This window comes from Rhincodon typus, chromosome 9, assembly GCF_021869965.1.
Source record: "Rhincodon typus isolate 14 chromosome 9, sRhiTyp1.1, whole genome shotgun sequence".
Taxonomy (NCBI): domain Eukaryota; kingdom Metazoa; phylum Chordata; class Chondrichthyes; order Orectolobiformes; family Rhincodontidae; genus Rhincodon; species Rhincodon typus.
Genome location: NC_063340.1, coordinates 48,543,183 through 48,567,898, shown reverse-complemented (window position 1 = coordinate 48,567,898; position 24,716 = coordinate 48,543,183). Strand labels below are relative to the sequence as shown.

General features: G+C 40.6%; 1 protein-coding gene across 1 annotated transcript in view; it reads right to left on the bottom strand.

Annotated features, from left to right (window-relative positions):
* Positions 1-14,391, bottom strand: part of LOC109918047 (follicle-stimulating hormone receptor-like) — an 18,680-nt gene extending 4,289 nt beyond the window's left edge. Inside the window, exons 1-3 of the mRNA XM_020517944.2 lie at positions 14,327-14,391; positions 12,805-12,879; positions 5,000-5,194 (exon numbers count right to left, since the gene is read on the bottom strand). Of these exons, the coding sequence (XP_020373533.2) occupies positions 5,000-5,194; positions 12,805-12,879; positions 14,327-14,382 (326 nt within the window). The 5' untranslated portion in view covers positions 14,383-14,391. The remainder of the gene's footprint in view (positions 1-4,999; positions 5,195-12,804; positions 12,880-14,326) is intronic.
* Positions 14,392-24,716: the final 10,325 nt, after the last annotated feature.

Below are 24,716 nucleotides of genomic sequence, written 5' to 3'. Positions count from 1 at the left end.
AAGTGGAGAAGGGAGGTGGGAGGGAGATGGTTCAGGCCTTTTATCTAAGAAGAAACAGAAAGCCCTGAGATCATCCTGATGGTGATGGATGTGTAAAGGGATTGCATGTCCACGGTGAAGAGGAGGCAGCCCGCAAACTGGAAATTCTGAAACTGATGTAAAGCATCAGAGGAATCCTAGATGTAAGTAGGAAGGGACTGGACAAGGGGAGAAAAAGTCAAGTTGAGGTAGGAACAGGGTGAGTTCCGTGGGTTCATGGTCCAGGGGGAAACAGGAGGAGGTATCTGACAGCAATGTAGAGGTCAGTCTGCCAGAAAACAACTGCACCACCCATGCCAGCAGGCTTAATTACAAAGTCAGGGTTAGGTCTGAGAGCACGGCCTGCAGTCAGTTCACAGGGAGATCGGTTGGAATGGGTGAGGGGGGCCGAGAAACTGAAGTGACCAATGTCACGTCAACAGTTCTTGATGAACAGGTTGAGCACAAGTAAAAGGTCAGGGGGAGGGTTTCAGGTTGAGGGAGATTGTTGGAGGTGGGCGACGGGGTCTGTGGGATGGGGACAGGACTCATGTCGAAAGAAATGAGAACAGAAGTGAAGGCAACAGAAGAAGAGTTCAACGTCCATGTTGTGCTCGGAATTCATTAAGGTGGGAATGCAGAGGGATAAAACCAAGACTCCTACATCAGACTCCTGTTCGTTGACTACAGCTTCATCTTCAACACCATTATCCCCTGCAGACTGATCTCAAAACAGCATGACCTGGGTCTCAGCTCCGCCTCTGCAACTGGATCCTCAGCTTTCTGACCCACAGACTGCAATCAGTGAGGATAGGTAACTGCCCCTCCTCCACAATAACATTCAACACTGGATCCGCCCAAGGATGCGTCCTCAGCCCCCTACGGTACTCCGTTACACCTACAACTGTGTTGCCAAATTCCAAACAAATGTCATCTACAAGTTCGCTGATGACACCACCACTGTGGGACGGATATCTAACAATGACGAGTCAAAATACAGAAGGGAGATAGAGGGTTTGATGATGTAGTGTAATGAAAACAATCTATCTCTCAACATCGGCAAAATTAAAGAACTGATCATTGATGTCAGAAAGAAAGAAGAAGAACACACCACCCCTCCCCCCATCTACATCAATGGAACTGAGGTTGAGGGAGTGAAGAGCATCAAGTTCTTCGGAGTGACAATAACCAACAACTTGTCCTGGACTTCCCACGTAAATACGACAGTCAAGAGGCACAACAACGCCTCTTCTTCCTCGGGCAGCTCAGGAAATTTGGCATGTTTGTAAGGTCCCTCACCAACTTCTACAGATGCACCATGGAAAGCATACTGTCCGGGTGCATAACGGCCTGGTATGGCAACTGCTCTGCCCAGGACTGTACGAAACTACAGAAGGTGGTGTGCACAGCCCAGACCATTAAGGAAGCCAACCTTCCATCCATGGACTCTATCTACATGGCTCACTGCTGTGGAAAGGCGGCCAACATCATTAAAGACCCATCACACCCTGTTAATGACTTCCTACAGCCTCTTCCATCAGGCAGAAGGTACAGAAGCCTGAACACACGCACAAGCAGGTTCAGGAACAGCTTCTTCCCGGCCGTTATCAGACTGATGAATGGACTGTAGCCTCAAATAATGTAACTTGCAATGTAACCTGTATGCCTCTAAGTCTTTTTGCTTGCTGTGATCTGCCTGTATCACTCCTGATCAAAGCTTTTCACTATAGTTTGGTATATGTGACAATAAAATCAATCAATCACACAACATTCAGCATTAGAGGGTGGAAGGTCAGAAGGGATAATAAATAATTGACAGCAGGTGGGTTTAAGGGAGAGATGGTGTCAGAGGAAATGGGAGGCAAGGTTCCAGAGGGCAATGGGTATCTCTGAGTTGTTGCGTCCTGATTTAATCTAATCCTGATTTAGACTTCATTACTTTGTCCCTTTCACTGACTTCATCTTTTGATTTTCTATTCTCTATGCAATTCATCTCTCCAAATATTTTGTGTGCCCTGATATTCCTCTCTCATATCCTCTCATGTCCCAGACCCCTGCTGAGTTTGTTTATAGCCCTCCCAAAAATATTACCAAAACGCCCCACAAGAAATTCAGCCTCTGTTCACGTGTAATTTTTTGGCTTGGATAGATGTCATCTTCGCCAGAGCTAGTCCCAGTGTTCCAGGAATCTAAAACCACCTTTCTAACCACACATTCATCTGCCTTATCCTTTGATTTCTGTACTTATTTGCATGTGGCACTGGGAGTAATCCAGAATATGCTAAAATTTAGGTTGCCCTTGCAAATTTTCTATCCTGATTCATACAGGCCCTTCGGTCCAACCAGTCCATGCTGACCATGGTCCCAAACTAAACTAGTGCGACCTGCCTGCACTTGGATGATATCCTTTTCATGAACTTATATAAATGTCTTTTAAACATTGTAACTGTACCTGCAGCCACCACTTTCTCTGACACTTTGTTCCACACATGAACTACTCTGTGTAAAAAGGTTGCCCCTCATGTCCTTTTTTAAAATCTTTTTCCTCTCATCTAACTCACTAAATTCTGGTTGCAGGACCACAGCTTTCTTCCTACCCAAATCATTTGTCGGGATATGGACCACAACATTTGGTCTTTCACCTTCCCCCAGAAGAATATTCTGCACCTACTCTGTGAGATCCTGAACCCTGACACTGGGGAAGTAATGTCCCACCTTGGTGCCACATCTTTGGTCTGTTGCCCTAACTAATGAACACTCGATGATTATTCCTCCTCTTTTCTCCTTCCTCCGTTCCTGCATAGCTGAGCCATTCATTGTGCCAAATACCAGACTCTGACTGCTTGTCTTGAGGAACCAATGCCTTCACTGGCTTCCAAAATGGAAAACTGTTTTATAAGCTTAGCCGTAAGGGTCTCTGCCTACTTCTCTTAGAGGTGGTCACTCATTTACATTCTTCCTCCGGGCCATAAAGCTGCAGTGTGGCCACCCTTCTGAATATGCCATCCACTTACCTCATAGCCATATGAATGTGCCTCAGTGAATCCAACTGCCACGCAATCTCCAGAACCCAGAAATCAAATCTCTGAAACCTGAGTCAATTCCTGCATATGTAATTATCTAAGACACCAGTAGATCCATGCTTTCTCACAGGTTATAAGTTATATTTTCCACTTGACCGAGCTAAGCTGCCATTAAAATTTCTTTCCTTACATTCACTTAAATCTACTTTGCTTTACTTGTATTACTTTTATTATATTGGCCTTGACCTTTTCTTATTCCTCGTGTTTCTCAGTTAAACTCAAGCGCAGCTATTTCATTAAAACAAACATCTTTCTAAAATATAGCAATATAGAGACAGTTTCCCAATAGCAGTTTCTCACCTATAAGTGACCTTAAAGATTTTCTATGACTTTATTTTGCATTTTTCTTATTTTCCTTTTGAACTCAGAAGGGATTGGTTCAGATCAGCTGAATGGTGTGCCTCTCCAATTCCAGGTATGTGGAGGCATTGAGACCTGTCTGCAGTTTATTACCTATTGCTGTGATCCACTCCTTCACAGGTCTAATGCCTTTCCAATTCCCTCAAGATTTGTAACCTTCCATTCTGAACTGCTCCCTCTCAGTTCTGAGGCCTCTTAAACTCGTAAAAGATTCAGGTCAAAAAAACACAGATTCGCACTCAAGACTGAAAATTCTTTATGGAGAAATGTATGTAATTTCTTTACTATCTGGCACACCTTGTTGACTGACCTGGAGTTGATTGTAGCGTATGTTTAAACTAAAATACTGTGATTCCTGGACAATGTAGTCGCACGGCTGTAGGTTTCAAATAATGTTCATTCAACGATGACAGATTATCTGATAACATATCTGATAATAATTCTTGCCCCTGTACAGAGCTTTGAAGTGAGATACCCATTGATATAAATACGTACTCGCTGAAAGTCTAGGCCCTCAGCAAATGTTTGGCTTTTCACCAATTGTATCTTGTTGTACCTCATGAACCCTTTTCTGTGGGTAACTATTTGATTTCTTGCTGCTCTGCGGCTGACTTACTTTGGCACATTTTCTGAAAATGAGCTATTATTTTACAATTTAACATTTTGTTTTAGTAGTTGGTCACTGTGTCTGCCTTTGAGCTGTCATTGCTCCAGAAACATTATCAATGATTGTTAGCATCTGATGCCTGTCCTTGCTGTATCGGTTTCTCATATGTGTTTTGAGGGTTTTGTACCTTAAGATCTCTATGGATTCCACTGAGCTGCTTTGGTAAGACTAAGCTTCTCCAACAGAATTGATCTGATCTGCTTCCTGCCATCTGTTTCATTCACCATGTGAATTCCTTTCTCCAAAAACAAATCTTTTGTAAGTAATAAATCTGAAAAGTCTCATAATCAATTCTGACACCACTTTTCCTTTAAATCCATCACAGGATGTGGGTGTCACTGGCTGGGACAACATTTATTGCCCATCCCTAATTGCCCAGAGGGCAGTTGGAAGTCAACCACATTGCTGTAGGTCTGGAATTACACGTAGGCCAGACCAGGTAAAGATGGCAGTTTCCTTCCCTAAAGGGCATTAGTGAACCAGATGGGTTTTGCCCACAATATACAATGGATTCACAGTCATCATTAGACCTTTAATTCCAGATTTGTTATTGAATCCAAATTCCATGATCTTCCATGGTGGGATTTGAACCCAGGTACCCAAAGCATTAACATAGCAAAATCTCAGGGTAATAAACAGGAAAGGAATGCAAATGCTTGGTTATCAGAAATAAAAAAAACTGCTAGAAATACATTATATTCAGGTGACAAAAGCCATACTCCTGGTATATAGTAACCTGTCTTTTCAGTTGCTGACTGATATGCTGTATAGTTCCTGCATTTTTTGTTTTATTTACAGTGTCTCAGACATATGTTCATTCTTTTATAAATTTACATTGACCAACATGGGCAAAAGAAAAAATAACACTCACTCCTTTTTCTTCTTAGCATTTTCATTTTCGAATGCGCAGCAGTGGCTCGAGTATGTCATACTGGCTTCCCTTAGTTCAACAAAGTTGTCCAGAGGTGGTAACCTTTTCAAGTTATTGGTCGACTGAGCTATGAGCTTCTTAATAGACTTCAAGCCATGAATCGGAAGTGCAGCAATACCGGTTCTGGAAATATCCCTGTTAAAATAATAAGGCTGTTGGTTTCTGTGTTATCATTACTGAATAATTAAATCATGTTGCTCCTGACATGAGGCATCTAAAATTCTGTTTAAAAATGAGGAAAGAATCATTTACATGCAATGAATTAGATGTTTGAAGCTTCCTATAAATATTTAAGAAAAATAATATATTACAAATAATGATACATGAGAATGTGCATGTGCTCATCTTTTGGCTGATAAGTCTGTACACCAGGCACATGTTGATATAGACAACTAGGGTCATCATGTGCCACATGAACCTAATTGCAGTCGAAATACAAAGAACAGGGTCTAACCTCGGATCCAAAATGTAAAAGTCTGTACTACAACTGGGGTCTGAATCAATAGCAGAATACTATGCAATTGTACAACTGATGATATTACTTAGTAAATAGTAAGTAGCTAAAGAAATATGATCACTAGTTAGATTATTTCCATTGATGTACAGAAATCCAAAAGCTAATGTCAGCCTCCATCTAACCTGGAATTGTCAGTCCATAGAGTTGCTAATGAATGCCATGTTAGCTTTATTGTCACTCATTTCTAACTAAGCTATGTTGTTTCAGAGGATGAGGAATCATAGAATCCCTACAGTGTGGAAACAGGCCACTTGGCCCATCAAATCCACACTGACCCTCTGAAGAGCATCCACCCAGAGCCACTCTCCTACCCTATCCCTGCATTTCCCACGACCAATCCACTTAGCCTGTATATCATCTTTGGACTGTGGGAGGAAACCAAAGCCCTCAGAGAAAACCCACATGGGGAGAATGTGCAAACTCCACACAGACAATCACCTGAGGGTGGAATTTAACCTGGGTCCCTGGCACTGTGAGGCAACAGTGCTATCCACTGAGCCACCATGCCACCTCCAGGAAGACATGGAACCAAAACAGCATGAAATATTTCATAAATAATGACCTACAAAATCTGATGGTGTAGCAGCTATTGAAAAGGTGTCAAGAACAGGTGGCTCATCTGTGCTTTCCTGCAATATCTCAATCCAGTGATCCAGCCTGGCCAAGGTAGTAAGGTCATCTTCAAACCAGCCTACACATTCATAAGTGATCTTCCTCCATTACTTGAATCATTTGTAACAAATATACTGTTCTACATACCACAAAATTACTATGGCAGATGAGTGCAGATAACCTTTCATTTTAAACTTCGAAGATCAAGCTGATTAACTCCTCCAGCTTTTTTCATTTGAGTCCACAGGTTATTTTCCACAGATGTGGATTTTTCCTGTAGATGGGCCTTCTGACAAACGTAGTAAAACTAAGGCTGATTGAAGATAGTCCATATGTAGTCAGTGAATATCAATAATCTTAAGTATAAATGTATGCAAAAGATTGGGGTCCTGGGTTCGAACTCTGCTATGGCAGATGGTGGAATTTGAATTCAATAAAAATCTGAAACTGAGTTCGAACGATCATAAATCTGTTGCTGATTGTTGGGAAAAACTCATCTGGTTCACTAATGTCCTTTTGGGGTGGCACGGTGGCTCAGTGGTTAGCACTGCTGCCTCACAGCACCAGGGACCAAAGTTCAATTCCACCCTTGGGCAACTGTCTGTGTACAGTTTGCACATTCTCCCCGTGTCTGTGTGGGTTTCCTCCAGGTGCTCTGATTTCCTCCCACAGTCCAAAGATGTGCAGGCTAGGTGGATTGGCCATGCTAAATTGCCCATAGTGTTCGGGGATGTGTAGATTAAGGGGATGGGTCTGGGTGGGATGCCCTGAGTGTCAGTGTGGGCTTGTTGGGCCAAAGGGCCTGTTTCCACACTGTAGGGGTTCTATGATTCTATGTCAAGAGAGGACTTGCAGATTTAGGTCCTGGTTCCATGTGATCTGACATCATTATGATATAGCCCCTTATGCACATGTTCAGTAGCCATCAGAGTCTAGATATCATTAACCCTTTACTCTGCTATAATTACCTCTTTTAACAAGCAGCTGCATGAGGCCTGAGTCCATACGAACTGCAATAGGATATAGAGTTAGGGTTAGGGGTAGGGAGAGGCTGATCTTTGGCCAGAAGGTTTTTGTTTTTTAGCCGCAATCACTCTTACTTTTCCTGACCTCTGTACTGTCATTCACCTTGTACTGCTCAAATTCATGGTATACCTGCATGTCTTTGCTTTTTATGATGAGGGACAAGAATGATGTAAACCACTGTGAGGTGATAGTTTGCCCAATTATAATAGCTGAGATGTCATTTACCGACACAAAAAAGTCTCGTAATATTCCAGTGAATTATTTCAGGTCATCATATTATTCCAAAACTATTGTGTAAGTACAAGTTGTTGTTCTATCAAATAAGCACCTTCAAGTTATACTTTCATTTCAATATACTGGACAGAGCTTAATGCAGCCTATTGCGGTGGGAAACATTGCATTTGGATCCATTTAATTCTGGGAGTGGTTCTGTGCGTGTGTGTGTGTGTGCACGTGCGTGCGTGTGTTGGTGTGTTGGTGTGTGTGTTGGTGTGTGTGTGTTGGTATGTGTGTGTGTATGCATGTGCGTGTGTGTGTTGGTGTGTGTGTGTGTTGGTGCGTGTGTGTTGGTGTGTGTGTGTGTTGGTGTGTCTGTGTGGGTGTGTGTGTGTGTTGGTATGTGTGTGTGTGCGTGTGTGTGTGTTGGTGTATGTGTGTGTGTTGGTGTGTGTGTTGGGGTGCGTGTGTGTATGTGTGTGTGTGTGTGTGTGTTGGTGTGTTGGTGTGTGTGTGTTGGTGTGTGTGTGTGTGTGTGTTGGTGTGTCGGAGTGCAGGTGGGATCCACTTTCAAAGTCACTCTGTGCCTCACCAGCCATTTGTCCTTGCTTCCAATTGTCTGGGTCCTCCCATGAAGTCCTCCCCATGATGCCCAATTGCTGTCACTGCCCTGGCATCGATTCACAGCACAGTCTGGCACAGTCACTGAAGCACAAAAGAGGGCAGCCACAATGCATGCAGGCGCTGCCAGCAATGAAGACTTGCCAGCCTCTCAGAAGACAGCATTTCTGCCTTGGTAGTCTTAAGTGCAAATGAAGGCATTGTGTGGACTAGTTAAGAATCTGAAAAGTACTTAATTCAGTTGGGTCTCCCCCTCGGAAGCGAAGTGGTTTCCTACCAGTTCTGCAACTTATGGCTTAGAAACATGTCAGCTACATTAAATTCTGCATATCTTATGTGGATCAAGTGGTTCTAAGTGATTGAGTCTCAGTGATCGAGCAGGACAGCAAAAGATGACAGGAACTTGATAGTACTAGCTTAGGGCTTGGGGATGTCTCCTTTATCGTTCTCTGCTCCCTTTATACCACAGCACCTGGGTTTTAAAAATGTATTTGTTCATGGGTATTGACATCACTGGCTAAATGTCACTGGTTGAAATCTTTTCTTGCCTATCCTAATTGCCCTTGAGATAAATGAATCTTAAAATGGGAATGTGAGTTTATAGTGCCTGAGACATTCTTCAGTTTATGTCTGGGCCCTTCTATTATTTGCAATCTTGTCCTGGAGGTAGGCAAGTAATTTTTAGCTGTTGCATGTTGATGTTGTACAGACAGTCTTGTGCAGCTGCCCTCAAGGCGATATTGTCTGAAACTGAATGAGTGCATGACATGTAACTGGCTTGAATGACAAATGTTTCTTGTATGAATTTACTTCAAGTCTTTATTTTCAGTATTTGCATTTCAGTTGAAGCAGTAGCTAGGTTGGTTTTGCTCAGTTGATTGGTTTGCAATGCAGAGAGATGCCAATAACATTAGCTTAATCCTGTAAAGGCTGAGGTTACCATGAAGGACTCTCTTTCTCAACTTCTCCCCTTGTCTGAGGTGTATTGACCCTCAGGTTAAAGCACCACCAAAGAAAAGAAAGAGCTGTGGATGCTGTCATTCAGGAACAAAAGCAGAAATTGATGGAAAAACTCAGCAGGTCTGGCAGCATCTGTGCAGAGAAAGCACAGTTAACATTTTGCGTTCAGTGACCCTTCTTCAGAACTAAAGCACCATCAGTTGTCATTCTTGAATGAGAGAACAGTACTATGGTGACTTTAATTTTAGCTGGTTTTATTTTTTCAAGACTGAGACTCAGCTGTGCCTAGCAAGCACTTAGAGCCCTGTCTCTCTCAAGTAGTATTGAAGTAATTAACTCTAATTCCAGTTACCATGGTTCAACATGATGGGTTATAATTTCTGAAGATAGAATTTGTCATCATTTTCTAGAGACCAACAATTTTCGTTCTCACTGCTTTATCATTTCTTGACAAAGTTGCCACACAGTGTACAGTCTATTCCCAAATCTGTTCCAAAAGCTACCTCCAGGAGTTGCCTTATCTTGTACCAAACGATTTTCCCTCCAGTTTGGGATTTCTTGGATGAGTGTTTTTACACTGCCATAACCTGGGTGTAGCTGAGTTCCGGTTCTTTTCCCTGCCACATGAATGAGCTTGTAATTGGGGGGCTAATTGGGATGCCCAGACGGTTAATAACACCAAGTATATGTTGAGCTGCGACCGTATAGTGTCAATCTAAGCTACACAGCTGCACGCTTCAGGTACTGCACGCAGTGATCAGTCCCTGCACAGTGATTACAGCACTGGCATCCAAAAGTCACTGCCAGGCATAGATCATGGAGGTCTGCACAGCCAGAAAGAAAATTAGATGGGATGCTTGTGTCAGCATACAGAAAATCAAGAAAATCAGCCCAAAACCACAGCAACATTAAGAGACAGAAGTGATTATTAAACTATAGACAATGTCATGAAGTTGTGATAACACGAATTGTATTTATTTCAGATCTTTTCCCTTCTATCTCCCATGTTTATTTCACAGGATAAAATTTCTAATGATAACTCTTCCCTTCATGCCCACTTTTTTGGCCGAGACAAACAGTAATGCCTTTAAAACTGGAGTACAGAACTTCCTGGGCCTGATTTTTGCTATTGAGGCAGATAACTTGAGTTGGGAAATTTGCTCATTTTGCAGAACCATCTCAGTGTAAAGTACTTCTTACAGGTTGTTTTTGCTCCAGGGAAGTGGGGCACAATAGTCAGGCCTGCCATCCCTGGAAGCAGGTTGGTAGCAGTCACAGACAAAGCCAAATGCCAAAGAGGGCTGATTGAAAAAAAAAATCTTTCCTTGTTTTCTTAGACTTCATCCCAGCTGTTAGCTTACATATTCAAACTTCTAGCCCTCAGTTCCCATATACCAACATTTCAAGGAAGGAAATCTGTCATCCTTGCCTGGTCTGCCCTACATGTGACTCCAGACACAGAGCAATGTGGTTGACTTTGACTACCCTCTGGGAAATGAGGGTTGGGTAATAAATGCTGGCTTAGCCAGAGATGATCATATCCTGTGAGTGAATAAAAAAAAGTACAAGTGTAGAGAAGTTTTCACTCAGCTTGATTGACACCTTTACCAGGTTATAATGAGCCTTTTTTAACTATTTTGTCAATATCTCAATTGTTACTTGCACAAGACTAAGAGATGCCAACTGTTTAAAGCCCTGTTATTGATACTTTGTCTGTTCGATTAATACTTTTATAGGGTTATAAGGTGTTTTCCCCCCAATCTTATGAATGTTTTCTTTTTCCATTTAATAGCAGTTTCATATAATCCATTGTCACTGTGTGGTTCATTGGTTCTATACTCTACACATTGAGTGGATAGGCATGGCATGATGATGAGTTGGTATGGAGGTTATGAGGAGCCACTGAGGGTGGATGGAGAACATTAGTTGGTACTGAGTTGGCATGAAAACTCTAAGCGGCCGCAAGGGTGGGTGGTGAGCCTGAGGTTTTGAGTTGGCAAACTTATTAAACAGTGGGTAGTGAGGCAGGGCTTGGCATAGCTGCCTTCATTTGATTTAAGAAGTCGCATCAAAATCAACAGCATATGTGAATAATATTAATATCGTTCTGCTCATCAATATTTCCAAAGTACCACAAAGCACAACACAAAACTACCAATACTGACGCAAAACAATAAATTACAATTAATTAACACATCAGTACAGACCATGCAGTCAGAACTGATGAAATGTCAGAAGTTGGGGGGGGGGGGCGTAAATTAAACAGGAAATATTCATAAATTAATTGGTGCGCAACTGGGCAGTGCCACAAAATAACAGGGTGTGAATTAACCGTTAGACAATTCAATTTGAGCTGGTGCTAAGTAGACTTGAGGAAATTTCCATAAAGAGGGGGAAGACATTGAGGGGTAAATAGGTCAAGGAAGGCCCTAGGGCCAGGAAATAGGTTTTGGTGATTGTGGGAGGAGAGGGCAGACGATCCATTGAGTTCTGGTGATGGTATTGCCATGCAGGCAGTCGTTGCAGTCGGGGGGTGGGGGGTGTACTATGAATGATGGAGGGCACACCCCAACCCCCATCAACTCTGTCTCCACCCCTAGCACCAGGAATAGACTCTTAATTGGTTGCTTAAATCACCCAAATGAGTTCTTGGTGGGCATTCAATTTGCCATCTTTCTTGCTGCTGGTAAGATATTATAGAAACAGGAGATGTTTGGGAACTTTTTAGTCCATCAATGACAAAGGTTGATATTATGCCAAAGTATCAAGCTTTCTGACATCCATCTCTGCCCAAAAGGATTGGTCATTTCTCGGTGAAAATGTTCTTTTTCTGGCTGGTTGAACATTGATAGGTAACAACACTTTCAAGAATATTTTTTGCTCTTCCTTTGCGCAAATACTTTGCTGCACTGAAGGATTCATACAAAAAGGACGTACAGCAGCTACATAAACAAAAAGAATCATCTTCTAAACATAAAGCTTTAGATATAAAGAGAAGACACTGGGCAGGTGCTACAGATTTAAACCCATGATTATAAGATTGTTTAGGAGGTGAAGATGTCTTAGAGGTTTCCTCATTAGATTAACAACCCAAAGACCTAGGTAATGTTCTGTGGACCCAGGTTCGGCTCTCACTGTGGTTGATGGCAGAATCTGGATTCCATAAAAAATGTCTAAAAATGTTAGGGTCTTTGTGGCACAGTGGTAGCACCCCTACTTCTGCTGTTGGAGGCCAGGTTCAAGTCCTACCTGCTCTGGAGATGTGAAATAACAGCTCTGAACAGCTAGATTAGGGGTAAAAAATAAAGTTGCTTCGGGCGCTCTTACGGTGCATTGGTCCTGTCCCTAGTTCGGGCTAGGAGACCTGGGTTCAAGACCCACTGTTCCAGAGGTGTGTAATAATGTCTCTGAAAAGGTTGATTAGAAAATACCCATAAAGTTGCTGAGAATATTGAGAAAATTGCTCCACATTGATAGAACTGAATCAATTCAAGCTGTACAGAACTGAGCTTGGATTTGAAATGTAAGAAGGAGAACATCATTTTTTTTCTGAGAGGGAGAAGCCAGTTTAATTATTGAATTATTGAGCAAATATTCAAAAACCATCAGGATAATTTTAAATCCAATCAATCTATAACAAGCATGAACTGATACAACTGAATCAAAATTCGTCACACTCTCCTTTGGATTTTTATTCTCAAAAACATTGTTGGCCCGAGGCCAGTTAGTTGTGCCAATGATCCCTCAAATTTCCCCTGTATGCTAACATGTGCTGCAATGGCATTTCACTTACAGAACTGTTGGACCTGTTGCTCCCATGAAGACATCATCATGCAATTTCTGTAGGTTCCAGTTACCTGTAAGGTTGCTGGGAGAAAGACAAAAATCATTAATGTTTCCTCAACTGCCATACAATTGGACATGTGAATAATGTGTGCTCCTTCAAAAATGCAAACATTAAAACTGCATTAAGGACTTTTGGACAGAATCAAATGAGCGACTTACAGATGATCTAAATCTGTTCCATTAAATGCATGGCTTTGTACTTCTATGAGGCCATTGTTAATCAAATTTCTGTGTTTAAAACAAAAGGAAAATCAGATAGAAGGTTTGTTAGGTTGCGCGCCTGCTTCTAAATGCTCTGTTATTTAATTTATGCATGTAGGATGTAACATGCTTTTTAAAATTTCTATAGTGCACATTTATTACTATACTACCTTGGAAAGACTGTTATTTTGAACATTTTTTTTCTAATTTATTAGTGGGATTTTGTACTTTTGAAGGTCTGTAATGCTGGACATTTTATTTCTTGTTTTTCTATGTTTTTCCTAAGAATTTGTAATCAAGAATCTGTACCTAGGTACCTTGGTACCTAAGATGACGCAGCAAGTGGCGTAAACGTTACACTGTACTCATTAAAGCTAATTCAATTCAAAAGAGCACCTTATTAAATAACATTTCATTGCAAACAGAATTTTTTTTTGAAAACAACCGATTCCTATTTTTTTAAACACATTATGGTACATTGCTTGGCCATGCTAGCCACTATCAGGGTTCATGACAACATATGTCAAAGCGATAAGGAAGAAAAATGTGCAAATGCTTCAATTTTGAAATTAAGCCCTCCAATTTCTGAATCACACTGATGAAGAAATGACATCAAAGTTTTTAACATTGATTTTGCTGATTGAAACCCAGCACAGTTGCTGTGGAACTAATTTGCTTCTGAGGTCAGTGGCAAACAAGAGGAAAACCATTCGCCCATTTTGCTATGATGAGATGCTATTTTTAAAATTATATTTCCTCCTTGGAAAATACAGGCTTACTTTGATGTGCGGGGTGTGAAACAGAACGCTCTGAAGCTTCACAGAAGTCATCCTGAATTATTTAGTGGTCTAGTAATCACCACCAAAATTTGCATAATGAAAGGAAGGAAGCATGAATCTCAGTTAAACCCTGGTCTCCCATTCATGATTACTGACATTTTTTAACCAGTCTTACAGCAGAGAAATGGATCTCTAATTTAATTTTCATTTCTGAATGCACTTGAAATAGCATTGACTCTATTGCTATGTCTAGTTAGAAAGATTAATTTACAAACCTTCATCACATCACTTTGGGTATCATACAAAAATAATTGTAAAAAGACATTGTTAACCTTGTTGAAGCCTGATTTATTCAGCATTACCTTCTGAAGTTAACATCTTGCCAGATGTAGTTTCAGTTTTGAATGCTTTTGGAAGCCCTTATCAATATGTCTAACTAGTCTAATCATAGATAGGTACATGTACATTTATGAGTAGATAGGTACTTACATATTTAATGTTCCAGTGCTTAATCCCTGGAAAGCGTAAGATGGTATAACTTGCATGTTTATGTTGTCACGCAATTCACTAAAGAAGACAAACAATCTTTTTGAGTCAGGAAATGAGAGACAGAGAGAAAAACAGAGAACAACAGGCTAATTACTCTGACATCAGTTGTCAGGAAAAGAACTGGAATCTATTATTTAAGCAACCTTAACAATGACTTAGAAAATTATAGTATAACCAGATAACACTAACATGGTTTGCGTAAAGGGAAATTATGCTTGACAAATTTATTACAGGCTTTGGGAGATGAAACAAATCAGGTTAAAAGAGAACTGATAGATGTAATATACGTGGATTTCTGAAAGGCCATTCATTAAGGGTGCTACATGAAAGATTAATACTCAAGATAAGAGCTCACAGAGTTGGGAGTAACACATGAGCATAGATAACGGATTAGTTAATAGGGAAAAATGAAGCATTTTGAAATTGGCAGCTGGTGGAATGCTGGTAGGATGAGTGCTGGGATCTCAGCTATTTGCAACTAATTTAGTTACTTGGTTCAGAGTCCAAGAGTAATGATGATACAAAGCTAGATGGGAAAGTAAGTTGTGGAAAAGACAAAAGAGGCTGCAAAGAGATAAAAATGAGTTAAATGAATAGGCGATAAGTTGTGGGGGGTATAATGTGGGAAGCATAAGTTTACGTAAATTGAGTCTGTATTCTCTGAGTTTAGAAAAGAGGTGAGCTCATTGAAGTGCACAAGATTCAAAGGGTTTGGCATCATAAACACTGAAAGGCTGTTTTCACTTATTGGGCAAAGTAGAACATAAGACAGAGTCTTAGGGTAATGGACTGAAATGAAAAGCCATTTCTTCATTCAGAGGTTCGCAACTTAAGAACTTTCCACCCCAGAGGGCAATGGATATTCCAATTTTGAGTAAATTGAAGGGTAAGATTGACAGACTTTGAACTCTCAAGAATTTAAGGGAAAGTGGAGAATAGTTCAGAAGGTGCAGTTGGGACAGAATATCATCCAAAATTATGCTGAATTGCAAAGCAGCCTTGACAGGCCATATGTACTATTTCTGCTTCTGTTTGTCATGTTCTTATCTTTATTTTTCTATTTTTGCCAAGTTGTTTACTATCTAAATTTTATTTCAGTGCAATCCACGTCTAACTGTCTCTTTAATAAGAATAGAATCTTATCTACACAGGGGTAAGTGATTTATGACGGATACATCTGAATTAAAGTTAATGCAATAGTTATTATAGGGCATCATCTCTTCACAGCATAGTTTTTTCTTCAGGTTTCAACACTGACTAACACTTATTTAGTATTCTTGAGAACAACATATTACTCATTGCATGTTAATCAAATCAAATGATGTTACTTCTTAAAGACATTTTATCTCAAAACATAGCCTTTCATGATACAACTAAGCTAAGTGTGATATCCTGTCATTATCTGAATAAACATAAAGCAAACAAAAACTGCAAATGCGGGAATCCTCAAACAAAAACAAAAACTGTTGGGACATCAAAGAGTAAAGAGAACAGCCAAGTTAACAATGCAGCATTAACTAAAAAGGAGAGAGAGGAATTTATCCTTATCTCTTGGGGAGGAATTGCAAGATTTTGTGAAACTTTCTCTGCAATAAGCTTGTTCGTAAAATTGTAATAAAGCAATGTTAAATTGTAATAAATCTTTTCCATATGATTTCGTGGAAACTTGTTTGGGAGAGTGCATTCTCATGGGCACAGGGAGTACATATCACCTCATTGTGCACTGTCAGCCCTGATTTTCCTCAATGGATAAAAAAAAACTGCAAGATGGGAGTGCAACTGTTTTAATATGTGCTCCTGGTGCATGCTGAGTATTTGTTATTACTTGTCTGTTGATCCTTAAACTTACAGAAGCAGACACACTTCTCCACCTCCAACTTGCAATTATACAAGTCCTCCACAACCCATGACTTAAGATATGGAAAGGATATTTCTGCTTATAAGAGAATCTAGAACTAGGCCTCATGGTTTAAATATAAGGGTCTGACTACTTAACAGGATGAGGATTTTTTTTTTCTTTCTCAGAAGGTTGGGAGTCATTGAAATTCCCTTCCTCAAAATCAGTGGATGCAGAATCTTTAACTATTTTTAAGACAGAGGTAGATACATTCTTGATTATTAGGGTAAGAAAGATTGTCAGAGGTACGTAGGAATGTACAGTTGAGGTTGAAATCAGATCAGGCATGATCTTATTGAATGGTGAAACAGAATCAAAGGGTGAAGTGGCCTTTTTTTTGTTCCTTGTTTGTATATTCACATATTCACAGTTTATGATAGGACTTGTATTCCTCTGCCTTTTAAGCCAAAATTATATTCTTCACTGTATTCTTTGCCTATTTCCTTCATGCTTGTCTCCTGTCAGTTCATGTTGACACGCTTCATTCTCGGTTCACGCTCATGCTTTCCCTCTCCAAGAATCCTTCAAATTGATTCAATTTACTCCCGAGTGTTAATGCCCAAACCTTCCTTTTCCTTTTCCTCTTGTTTCATGCTAGTAAATTTCAGTCATATCTGCCCCTCAGCTCACTCTGTCACTTTGCTTTGTCTTGCAATGTTGTTCAAGACTGTTGATGTCACAACACTAGCTGTGAGGGAGTCTGCCCATAGCAATATTTATACCTGTTCCTTGAAAACTGTTCCTTGAGGAACAGTGAAGGTGAGCGCTAGAAGCACGTCAGGAAATTAAAACAGTTGAGCATGAAGGCACACACTGCACGAGCCTGACCCAACCCTTACACTCTGACACAATGAAAGAGAGATGTGTGCAAGAGGTGTTGCAGTGGAGGAAGAACACACATTGCTTTGAGACTGGAACTGGTGAAGAGAAACAGAGAGTTTAATCAGATGCAGTTTCAAAGTGACATTAACAATTAAAATAATTTCAGTTCAAGGTCAAACAGACCACCAAGCCTGAGCATCACTGGGCTCAATTAAACAGGCTGACAGTAAGAATACTGGGACCAGCTACAAAGTACTTAACATTCAGAATGAGCAGCCTTGATATGAAATCATTGACCAGTTGGTACACTTCAAGGAAGCATAAAATCTCACTAGTGGCAGGGTAAGTCTGCAAAAGTAGGGTACATGCCTTCACTCCACCTGCATCTTTATTGTTCCACTCATCATCATGGAAGATAGAATAATGGAAAACAAAGGGAACCCAAGGAAGTGCATATAAGAATATAGATGTGTTGCATAATGGGCAATAGATACCAATATTAGGGTAAACTCAATGGTCCTGTATTTCCAATGGAACAATCATTTAAGGGAAGCATAGAAGTGAGATCCAGGGTCATGCATGAGTGGGAGCAGGGGAAGCCAACCCAGGCCAGTGGTCAGGGATATACTGAGGTGTTCTATTTAAAAGGCCTATCTGGGTGCTGTTGAACTTTGACATACGTATAATGAAAACAGTAAGGCCTTCCACCTCTCAATAGCCATGGAGAGGGTGAGACAGGGTCAAAGACTGGAATGGATGTTATAAAAGGCCTTGCATGGGTGGATAGAGGGCCATTGGTGGTTATTGTGGCATGAGGGGTTTGGGGCACATGGGTGCATGAGGTGACATGGATAAGGCATGAGGAGTGTGTGGTGGAAGGCCTTACTGTTTTCATTATACTTATGACAAAGTCCAACAGCACTCAGATAGGCCTTTGAAAGAGACCATCTCGGTATGTCCCTGACCTCTGACCTGGGTTGGCTTCCCCTGCCCCCACTCATGCATGCCTCTGGCAATGAATATCATGTTTCTGAAGGCACTTTTTCCCAAAGTGATTAAATAAGGCTATGCTCTTCCCTAATTACCATTAGCAGCCTGGATGAAAATCTACGCCTTGATGCTTGTTAAGAGGAATGCTTGAATTTGCATTTGGACAGTTAGTGCTGTCAATAATTCCCAATCAGATGAGACTTAATTGTCCTTCTTTCAGGATAACAACTGCTGCAGATAACACTATATCAATTTCTGTACAAATTAACTCAAAACTACATTAAAATTCTTCTATAGATCATACTTCTGGAACCGGATAACTGAATTACATTATTTTGGCTAAGTTCAAGTTGCTTGAGTCTTTTTGCAGGATTCTCACTGCAAGATCTTGCCATATTCTCACCATATCTTGTAGCTCATTAACTGCATCCCTTTACTTTGTGGCATCCCTCATACCCAATTCAATACTCATCTTAACCACGTACTATTCCCAGAACAACTTGCCACTCATCTTGGTATCTGCCAAAAGACTGTGCCATGTTTGAGTTGCACCTGGACAAACATTGGTAATATGGCATTGTTGTTTAATGGAAATGTATTGGCACAACAGCAAAAAAGACACCTTTTCTACTCAACAAAGCCAGCCTGGCCGACACTCACTTGCACATGCAACTTCATTCTCTCATCCTAGTCACTGTTGGAGAACTAGGGCAAACTCTGTCCTTAGATACACCCCATCTAAAGACTCTCTTTGAATGCACTCTACTCTTTTCCCAGTGCCCAGTCGTCACCTGCATCTTTTCATTGCCCAGGAGGGAACATTACAAACTGGTAAGCTTCAGATAAGTTCAAACATGACATTTTTCTGTCAGCCACTAAAAGGGAATCCAAAGGAATCAAATTGTGGACTGTAGTTTGCATCCACAATACTGACACCTTGGCCTTGACAGTCCAGCTGGAGGAACACAGCGGGTCAGGCATCATCAAAGGAGCAAGAAAGTCAACGTTTCGGGTCAGGACCCTTCATCAGGACCCTTCACCAGTCCTGATAAAGGGTCCCTACCCGAAACGTCGACTCTCCTGCATCTCTGATGCTGTCTGACCTGCTGTGTTCCCTCCCCCCAACACTGTATTGACTCTGACTCCAGCATCTGCAGTTCTTGCTATCTCCTTGACGGTCCAAGATGTTCTTCTATATCCAGCTGGCATCTACTGGAATCAAGTGTTAATCAGGTCCTGTCTGTTTTGTAACACCCAATGCTGAGCTCTTCCATCAACAAGGAGAGTTTACTCCAGCTCAATGGTGCTACACATTCTGTCAGTTCTGAGGAAGGGTCACCGGACCCGAAACGTTAACTCTGATTTTCTTTTCACAGATGCTGCCAGACCTGCTGAGCTTTTCCAGCAACCTCTGTTTTTGTTCTTGTTATACAAGCATTAGTCAGATTACAGCTGGAAGCCTATGAATATCTTTGAGCCTCTTATCTAAGGAATGATACTCTGTCATTCAAGGCCATGCAGAAAAGGATGCCTAGGCTGATATCAGGTTAGGAGGAACTGTCTCATGAAGAGAGGTTGTGTAGGTTGGGCTTGAACTCATTTGAAAATCAAAGAATGTGAGGAACCTTATGGAAATGTGTAAGATTTTTACGAGACTTGACAGAACAGATGCAGAAAGGTTGTTTCTCCTTGTGAGAGAATGTAAGACCAGAGGGCATCATCTCAGAGTAAAGGTTTTCACTTTTAAACCAGAGAAGAATTCCTTCTCTCAAAATGTAGTGAATCTGTTGAATTGCTTAACAGAGATGGCTCCTGAAGCTGGGCCATTAAATATATTGAAGGCTGAGTTAGTCAGCTATTTAATAAGTTAGGGAATCAAGGTTTATGGGGATAAGACAGTAAAGTGAAGTTGGGGATTAATTTATCAGCCATGATCTCGTTCAATGGCAGAGAAGATTCACCATTCTCCACTGATTGAATGGGCTCTTCTGTTCCCGTATCTTATCATGTATGAATGTGGTGGAGCCCATGGATTGTGCCCTGGGATTCTGTTTGGTGCTGATCAATATAGAGGCTCCGTGCAGTCAGCAGTGAGCTGAAGTTGCCAGGAACCCACTCTGATTTACAAGTTGGAATTTCTGGAAGTCTAGCTTGTCTGGCATGTTTGGTAAGAAAGGAAGCTGCGTGTTAATGAAGTGTATTGCAATGTTAACAAGGCAATTGACAAGCTATAATCTCCCTGAATTGACAACTTACTGCTGCCTCATGAGAAACTCACCACGTCACTGGGCAAAACTGTAAAAGTTGCAACGAGATGCTCTTGAGGTTGAGATAGACCATGCCTGACTTCTCATAACATTCTGGTACTGATCTCACAATAGTTTACATTGCTTACACCCCTATACATTCCACCCAGAAGATTAAAGAGTAGAGAATTTGTCTGAAATTAGCACCCACAACAGTCAAAAAAAATGAATTCATTTATTGATAAATGATCAGTAACAAAGCTAGAAAATAAAGAGAATAAGAAATCAACCAAGAAAGCAACAAGTTTAAAGCTTATTGAAAAGAACCAATATTTATTCATTCCTCTTAATGCAAAAAACCCGGCTCAAATGACTTACAGAAGCAAAAAATCTTCAGAATGAATGTTTGTGATATCAGGGAAGAACCTTATTCCAGTGTTTGTAATAGTCCTGTGGAGATGAAGAGGCACATAAGAAACATAGCTGTTAAGCATGCATTGCAGAATACTTATGACTCACTTACCAACAGAATGCATTGTAAATTATTAATTTCAAACCTTCTGCTTTCAATGGAGTTTTGGGATGGGAATATTGTGTAATTAGATACTGAATCTGAACTGTCATTGAGTAAATTCTGCCATTTAAAACAGAAGGTGATAGCTTAGCTCATATGATGGCATCATAGCCTTTTGCAGATTGCAGCAAGTCTGGATTGTAACATTCAAAGATAGTAAGAACTGCTGATGCTGGAGTCTGAGATAACACAGAGTGGAGCCGGAGGAAATCAGCAGGTCAGGCAACATCAGAGGAGCAGGAAAGCTGACGTTTCAGGTTGGGACCCTTCTTCAGAAAATGTAACACTGCCACTTAAAATGCAGGCAGATTCTAAAGTCTTTATTCTGGATTTATGTTGGCTCACCAGTGCACTCTGTCAGTAGATCTTCATTAACATACTCATGCAATTCAATCTTTAGCTGTAAAATTTCATAGGACTTCCATCAACCTCCCCTGTGGTTTGAGCAAGAACTAGTGCAACACAGTAGAGAATAACAGAAATCCATTTATAATCCCTATTTCTGAGGTTGCCCAGTTTGCCTGTAAAGATTCAGAGTTATGTCCATCCCTTACAAACAAATACCTCTGCAAAGGAATTCTTGCTTCATGGGTATTTCAAGACCCAGTTTAATACTGGAGCGCTGCCGTGTCCAGATCAAAGAAGTCTATGTAATGGTATGTAATGGTATGAAGTGAGCCTTGACACTCCTTCTGACATGGTGGCGAGGGAGGGAGTTGGCTTTGTTTGGGAAAGCACCTTCAGCTGTGATTCTTGCTCCAACCCACCCATTTATACATGTGTCCACCCATTGACTCCAGTTCTGGCAAACATTGGTTGGTGCAATCCAAGCATAATCGCCAGGTCTCAGCCCATGTATTTTCAACACTGGATCATTTTATTGAGTTTCAATACCTACATTTATTTTATATAATAAAAGAAGGTAATCTAAACCAAATTTACTGCCTGAATGCCATGGTAATAACTAAACTGCTGTTATAGACCAGACTAGACCAGACCAGACCAGGCCCCCGCAAATATTTTAAGAGGGTAGCCTAGACTTTAAGTTTTTATAATTTTAAAGGTGATGTGAAGTGCTGTGTTCCCGATGTGTTGCAACCGGTCAAACTACTCGACTTTAAGCAAAACACAATTAATTTAAACACTATTGTTAAAATACAAGCAAAAGAAAGAGGAATTTAGAATAGCTTCACTGTCAGAAGACATAACCAAATAATAGATACAGTAATTGTTACTAAGTAACTGCTCCGATATAGTAACAACCCATAAACACACCACTTAGAAAAAATGCAAATTCAGACACAGATTCTCACATCTTTTTCTGAAGAAGGGTCTAGGCCCGAAACGTCAGCCATCCTGCTCCTCTGATGCTGCTTGGCCTGCTGTGTTCATCCAGCTCTACACCTTGTTATCTCAGATTCTCCAGCATCTGCAGTTCCTGCTATCTCTGAAACAGATTCTCACATGCAGTTTTCCAATCATAGATCATAGAATCCCTACAGTTGGAAGCAGGCCCTTTGGCCCATAAGTCCACACCGAACCTCAGAGCATCCCACCCAGACCCATCCCCCTGCAACCCATCTAATCTAAACATTCCTGAACACTACTGGCAATTTAGCATGGCCAATCCACCTAGCCTGCACATCTTTGGACTGTGGGAGAAAACTAGAGCACCCGGAGGAGACCCACGCAGACAACTTGCAAACTCCATACAGACAGTTGCCTGAGGGGGGAAATTGAACCTGGGTCCCCTGGCACTGTAAGGCAGCAGTGCTAACCACTGAGCCACCATGCCGCCGCAAGCCCAGAGGAAAAAGCATCAAGAGAAAATTCAGAGAAAGTTGAAGCTAGGAGACATTCACTGAAACCTCCAAGTCTTTTGAGACCCCGAAGGCTTCTGCTTAAAACTAAACCCATAAACTAAAACAAAAACTAGTAAGTCTGGTCTGTGAGAGCTAGTCACATCAAGGTTGCTTCCACTGTTCCAACCTTAAAAAAAAACCCAAGGCCTCACAAATTATTTACTTTCTTAAAGACAGCTCTATTACCTCTGCCTTACAACCTCTCTTCAAAGAAAAGGACAAAATAACCTCTTAAAGTGACAGCATCTCTACAATGCCAATTAATTTTATAGGAATGTAGACCTCCTGGAAACTACGCAAAATCTACTGTTGGTACAAGATTACAAGTGTAAATACACTGCTATCCATGCTAAACCAAGTTTATTTTTAACCGACTTTTCGTAGGCTTATTTTGACTGTGGTAATGTACGGCTTATGAAATTGCCATCAAATTTAGTCAAAAGTTTTATGACAACAATTTATTTTACAAAGTATAATTTTGGAAAGATTGGCATGTACTGTATGTTATTTAAGGATTCAAGATGATGTAACAGAAAATAGCAAATGTCTGTTAAGTTAATATTTCATCAAAATTGAACTCCTCAGATTATAAACTTATATGATACATAATAAATATTTCCATTAGTATGATCCTATAATTGCATTTCTTGAAATGACATTTGAAACCAAATCAGAAGGGATGTGGAGACCAAAACAGAACATCAGACAGAATACCAGGGTGTACAAATACTGGGAGAAACATAGTACCAGAATTAAATTAATAGGTGGTGTCAGAATTAGGGAGAAATTAAAACATTCTAAATTAGAGCTGTAGTGCATGCATATGAATATATGGAGTAGGGGAGAAAGTAGCAACAACTGAATTAGTGTATTATACTGCATGTTAGTGAATGCACAGATATAGTTAATATGATTGGGGTGTTACAGGCACAGATTGTCATCTGAAATTACGATGTTGTGGCTAAAACAGAGACCTGGCTCGAGGAACAACAGGACTGCATGTTAAATATCCTTGGAGAGAAAATGTTGAGTAAAGATAATAAAGGAAAAAGAGGAGGAGAGGTGGTAGTATTGGTTATGTAAAACATTCCAGTGCTGGGGAAAGAGAATATCCCAGAGTGTTCAAAACCAGAATCGAATTGGATAGAACTAAGGATGAGAAAAGGTGCAATTACATTGCTTGGTATAGACTATAGGCCACCAACTAGTTGGAAGGATGTATAGGAACAATTTGCAAGGAATTTCTAGACATGTGCAAGCCTTTTAGAGTTGTTATAATGAGGGATTTTATTATTTAAATGCAGATATTGATGGTATTACAGAAAAGGGTAGAGAAGTATAAGCATTCCGAGATTGTATTCAGAAGTGTTTTCTACGACAGTATGTGTCCAGGTGAATGGAAAGAGTTATTCTTAGATATGTTTTTTTTGGGAATGAGATGGGTCAAGTTGATCAAGTCAATGGGGAACATTTATGTTGTTGTGATCATTCGATCATAAGGTTTATGATGGTGGTGAGATAGAACAATGAACAACCCAAAATAAAAATAAGTAACTCAGTGACAGCTGACATTAATGGAGCAAGTACGGAGCTGGGTCGGCTAGACTGGAACTCAAACTTCGGCAGGAAAGTAGATGTAAACTCCAGAACTCCTGGATGGAACAGGAAATAGAAGTGAAAATGAAGAGAAAAAAGACAGCTATCAGGTCAAAAATACAATTCAAATTCAGGCTGAATGCTGACGATTCAGAAGGGAGTTGAAAAAGCAAATCAGAGAAACAAGGAGGGAGTGTAAAAAGACAGGCAGCAAATGTAAAGAGAACTCCAAAGTCTTCTATGGGCATATAAATAGTAAAATTGTGATAACAGGAGGATTAGGGAAGATTAGGGATCAAAGAGGAGATTTACACATGGAAACAAAAGCCACGACTAAGGTACT